Source organism: Nicotiana attenuata, chromosome 6 (genome assembly GCF_001879085.1).
Source record: "Nicotiana attenuata strain UT chromosome 6, NIATTr2, whole genome shotgun sequence".
Taxonomy (NCBI): Eukaryota; Viridiplantae; Streptophyta; class Magnoliopsida; order Solanales; family Solanaceae; genus Nicotiana; species Nicotiana attenuata.
Window position 1 is genome coordinate 40,697,705 of NC_031994.1, and position 5,821 is coordinate 40,703,525.

The window sequence follows — 5,821 nt, forward strand, 5'->3', positions numbered from 1 at the left end:
AAAAGTCGATCAATATTTCGGGAATATTTTAGTCGTGCAACATTTAACATAAATTATTCGTGGTTTTATAATAACATATATATATATATATATATATATATATATATATATATATATATATATATATATATATATATATACACAAATAAAAAACATACAAAATATATATATTTTTCGACTATTATTTCGAGAGCGAGTGTCATACAGTATTATTTTCCCAAGAAATTTTCAAGTTTCTAAAACTGATTTGGACCAACCTTTGGGTGAAAATCTTTTCCTTCACTCACAAAACTTCAAATTTTTTTCCAAGTAAAATACATGTCCAAAGACAACTTCAACTTCCAAAAATTATTTTTCAGAACTTCAAAAATTCATTTGTTTTAAGTTTTAACCAAACATAGATGGACGCTAGCTAAACATCGCACCACAACTATCGCCTTTCTAAATTCCACAAGTGACCATCAATCAAGATTTTACCATTTTTATTACTAGCTTGGCACTTTTAAAAGTTAGTGTAATGGTCTCGACTCTTGAACATCGTCTCTTGTACCTTACCGTCTTTCTTCATTCTACTAGTAATCGGTCTTTACACATTAACAGAATAATCACATATCTTTCACGAATTAATCACGTCAAATTACAAATGATAACCTCACTTTCAAGCCCGAGTACATTATTCAGCAGAATATAGCCATCAACACAAACCACCTACCGCCACTCCTCCCACTCACCATTAAATAAACCCAGTGGGGGCAGGGGTAACTCTTCCTTGCACTCCAAATTGTCAGCACCAAGAAAATAATTTTAAACATTCTTAAAATCTCATCAACAAAGTAACAAGTGTTGAAATTCATACACTCAGCTGACATTGAATGCTATAGCTAAAAAGTTCAAAGCAAATTCTGTAATTAACTAAATAGGACTCAAAAAGACGGGACAAGTAAATCAACCAAGATAAACCTCACTACTTCTTTTCCTCCTTCTCAGCCTCTGCAGCCCTCTTCATCCTAGCACCAATGTGACGCTCGTTCGTCCGCTCCACACGTAGCTTGCCATAGGCATTGAACGACTTCATCTCTTCAGTAACCTTGACTAGATCAACTGATGGCTTCTCACGTGCAATAGGCATGTAATCACCATGGACTTGAGTTGCAGTAGCCAATTCCTCGGGGGCAGAATCACCAGCCTGAAGGGAGTTGCAGCAATTAGGAAACAAACAGAGAAAAAGCACCTCTCAGAAGAAGCCATACACACATTTATGTTTCCACTCAGCAGAAACTACAGATCTTACCTTGACCTTGCGAGCACGTCTTGGGAAGACAACTAATTTGGCCTTGTAGGTCTTCAACCTTTGAACATTAGTTTGAAGCCCCTCAAGTGACCGATTCCTGCGACGATGATCAACCGCAATACCAATTGTTGGAGCCAGTTTCTTGGGGATACCTGCAGCCTGGAAGCAATTCATATAACAATCAGACAAACATGGATTGAATTACTCATCAAAGTTAAATCATTCTGCATTACGTTCTCAATTGTCAGTGTAACCCCCCATATAACATTAGAATGACAATAATAACCAGCACTGAAAAAACTTGCCAGCTGCATCACCAACAATTAAGTTTTCATTTGCTTTTTAAAACACACTGTAAGTGAGCTCACAAAGAAGAAAGTATGAAAATCCTACAATCCTGACACCACCAAAGGGGTGTATCGACTGCTAAAATTCTAATTAATAGGAAGTGATTGACATACCCCTCTTAAACTTAAGTGTAAATAAAAATTCTAATTTAATAGTGGCTGGACATAAATTGATCCCCCCTCCAAACCCAAAATATATAGATTCCATCCCAGGCAAATTGCTTTCTTATTAGAACATGATTAAAGCTATTAATGGAACAACTGACACTGATGCAATTGGATTTGCATCAATTGTAGATGTTTCGCTTTAAGATGCTGCAGTCAGATAGTAATGAGTAATCAGTACTCAGAACGTGCACAATAATAGGCTCATCTCACAGTTAATTTTAAGGAAGACGAAGCCATAATAAGTCGATTAACAAACCTTGAGCTCCTCAAGGGAGAATCCTCTACCAGACCTAACTTTCATGTTGTATTTGAGTGTCTGACCATGGACAATAGGGCGAAGAGTTCCAGCAGTTGGTCTGGGGAAAATCTTCACAGCCTTCTTTTGCCTTGCTGCAATTGGATGATGGTCAGCAAACTATTTGAGTTACAACAATAGTAGTAGAGTATAATTAATCAAATATGTACCAATTCTTCTCCTGGTCTTGCGTGCTGGCTGATTGAACCAGGTCTTCACATAGTTCTGCCAGTGCTTCTTGAAGTGTCCATTCGGAATAACATTGTTATGCTTCATGATTTAAACTACATTGCCCAACACAAGGTATATAAACGTGCGTATTTAAAAGCACAGAAAAATCTTAGAGAGAATACGAAAAATCAGTCAACCATTTACATCAAAATGTATATCTTAAAGAGAAAATTAGAGATCATTCAAAAATTGCATATGCAAAAGCATAATATCGCAGAACCTAAGTTAGCAAATGATTGATACCGATACAGGTTTTAGGGTTTAGGTCTAAACATAGGGCTTGAGACTTACCGCGACAACGACGACAAGGACACCGAGCAGATCGAGTGGAGCTTCGCTACCAGCTGCTAGCTTTGAAGATAGTGATACTCCGGCACTTTATACAAAGGGCGAAACCTTCAAAAAACCCTAGTGTTTTGGACGGGTTGTGTTTCATTGGGCTGAAACTGGAATTGACATCTCTGGGCCCAATTACTACTGGATAGTGGTCAGTTCAAAAAGGATCTTTACACAAATAGCCGGCTGGATTCACAATTTACTTTTCTAACAGTATATATAAATTGTACATTGATTATACAGGATTATAGACATATTATACATATATTATACATCCTCCTACTATTTTTAGTTTAATCAGTTGGGTCGAAGGCTATTTAGGTTAATTCTTCTAGTTTAAATGTTGGATGCTACTAGGATAAGTGCATAAATATCCGATTTATCATTTAACAAAAAATTACATAAATATGACACTTTTTAGGGTGTCCTTCAAATTTTTACCCCCGCTTACTCCATAGGCAGAATCTCAATGTAAAAAGTTAAAAGTGTTTTCTACGAGGCAAGCGAGGGGTAATACTTGTTGAACTTAAAATTCTACCCATGAGGCTAGCGTATACAATAATTTAAGACCATCCATTTTTAGGGCTATTTAGCCGAGATTTATTAATCTTTACAAGTTTAGTCACTTCGAAAAAAACTTCTGACATGTGCATTCGGAGTTTTACATGATGTTTGACATATTACTTGTGCAAGTAAATTTCTGGCATATGCGCATAAATTTTAACCCAACTTCAAACATATGCACATGAAGTTTGTATGCCACGGCCAAACGTCTGATAATCACACCCGAATATTGGCCTTCATTATCGGGTTTTCTTAAGTTTAAACTACCATTTTTTCGACAACACTCACTTGATTTATTTTCATATTCAAAATTCAAGAATCACTTATTTTATAAAAATTCAAAAAATATAAAAAATTTAAAATTCAAGCAGTTATGTCTGAAGTTACATATACTGGCTTCCAATTACATTTTTTGGAAATACTCGCGATAGGTTAAATAGGAGCATCCAAATAGGCTGCCCCATTAAGCTTTGAACAATTAGCCTAAATAGCAGTTCACTCAATTACTTAAATTAAAACTAGTCGGAGAATGTATAATATATGTATAATGTATTTATAATATGTGTATAACCATGTATAAATAATGTATAATCTATGTATATCGGTTAGGAAAAGTTAACACTAAAATCGATCGGCTATTTGTGTAAAGATCCCTTCAACTTTTACGATGGTAGTAGTGTGAACTATTTATTTGGGCCTAGATCCACCGTAAAGACAAAGAAAAGGGTCAAATGTCCCAATTCCAAGGCAAATCCCAATGTTAGGGGTGTTTACAGTTAGAATTGATTAAATTTTTGGTTAGAATTGGTTAAATTTTTACTTAGAACTGGTTGGTTTGCTAAAAATATAAAAATAAGTAAAATTTATTTTTTGGTTTGATTTTTATTTAGTCACACTAAATTCAAATTTATAGAGATAGAGAGAGAACTCTCCATCTCCATATGCTATAATCTATGTTTAGTAATAATCAAACAAATTGATAGACATTTGATGCATTGAAACATCTATATTGTGAGTTTTTTTTTAATTGTGAGATATGAAAATTACTACTTGAAAAATCCAGAAACAATGACTAGCCCTGCACATCCTGTCGAGTGCCAAATATACCCCTGTAGACTTTATATTGGCATTCAATTAAAAGTAAATGCAAACCCTTATTTGAAAACAAGTGTAGTGATGTTTGATTAAAGAGTTACAAAGACCAGCTTAACTTCCAAAGGCCCTGTTGATCATGTAACGAATTGAAGGACCAATGGGGATAAATAGTGTGCAATAATAATACAATAAAGTCAATGAAATTCCAATTTAGGGGCAGAGATAGGACGGCACAGTGATTCGTCTGAATCCTCTTTGCTGAAAAATTAAATGTATATAAAAAGTCAAAATTATTTTTTATGCATATATAATACAGTAAATGTTGAATCTGCTTGACACAACTCAAAAGCTATTGGTGTGTGTTTACTTTTTTGTATTTTGAACAATCTATATAATTATATAATCTAGGGACATTAGTCCGGTGACATCGCATGCCTCACTGACTAGGAAGTGGATTTTTTTTTTTTTTCTCTAATTTTTGGGGGTTTCTCCTATATTTTTTCCATTTACGTCATTAGTTAACCAAAAAGACTTGTAGAAAAGCTACCGATTAATGTTTGACAAACCGTTTCTACTTCTTTCTTTGATAATGGTAGCCCATCAGTTTCTGTCAAACCATTTCTTCCTTCATCAATGGTGGCAATTCCAAACATTAATCTCTCTTCCATGGAAAGATCCATAATTAGTGATGAACCTACGGGTCAACAAAATAATGCTTAAATTTGAGGGCATACAAACATTCATCATCACCATTGAACTGCAATGGATAACGTCAAAGGCAACAACAGGAGAATTACAATTATGATATTATCTGTTAACTTGCAAGGAAGATAGTGCAGTACATATATGGTGACTGAGACGGGGACTAAAGTAAAATATATATATAACTAACTGGGCCAAAGTGAAAATACTCTAGGGACTAAACTATACTATATAACTGACTTAATTAATTCTTATTCTCGTACTACTACTCAACCTGACACGCAAAATACAAGCATCTTCCCAAGTTGCATGATCTTCTGGAAGTTGATCCCATCGAATTAGAAGCTGAACTATTGCCTTATTCCCTTTGTCCTTCTATCCAATACTTTAGCAGGACAATGACAATAGGGGCTGGACAAGTCCAAAACTAGAGGGTGAGATACTTTCTCAGGGACCTCGTAAGTAAGGATACATGGAAGGTGGGGTGCAACATCACAGTTTGTAGGCAACATTGCCTACCTTCTGAAGGATTTGGTATGGGCCGTAATACTTGTTGGTGAAGTGTCTACTAGATAAAGTCATCTGCATTAGGGTTCAATCTTAAGATATACCCACTCTCCAAAATTAAACTGTCTGTCTGATATTTTCTTGTTAGCTTGGTCGACCAGCCTCTGTTGAGACCTGGACAGATGGAACTTAAGTAGCTGCAACTTGAGCTCCCTTGTTGTCAAGTTTCTATCCACTTCCTGAATCTCCTTGCATATAAGGCAAGTGTAAAAGTGGAGGCTGACC

General features: G+C 35.4%; 1 protein-coding gene across 1 annotated transcript; it reads right to left on the bottom strand.

Moving 5' to 3' along the window:
* LOC109226879 (60S ribosomal protein L13-1) lies at positions 600–2,764 on the bottom strand. Its single transcript, XM_019391772.1, has 5 exons — positions 2,624–2,764; positions 2,272–2,385; positions 2,063–2,196; positions 1,292–1,450; positions 600–1,186 (listed from the first exon to the last, which is right to left on the bottom strand). The coding sequence occupies exons 2-5, from the start codon at positions 2,375–2,377 to the stop codon at positions 965–967; spliced, it is 621 nt and encodes a 206-aa protein (XP_019247317.1). The 5' UTR covers positions 2,378–2,385; positions 2,624–2,764; the 3' UTR covers positions 600–964.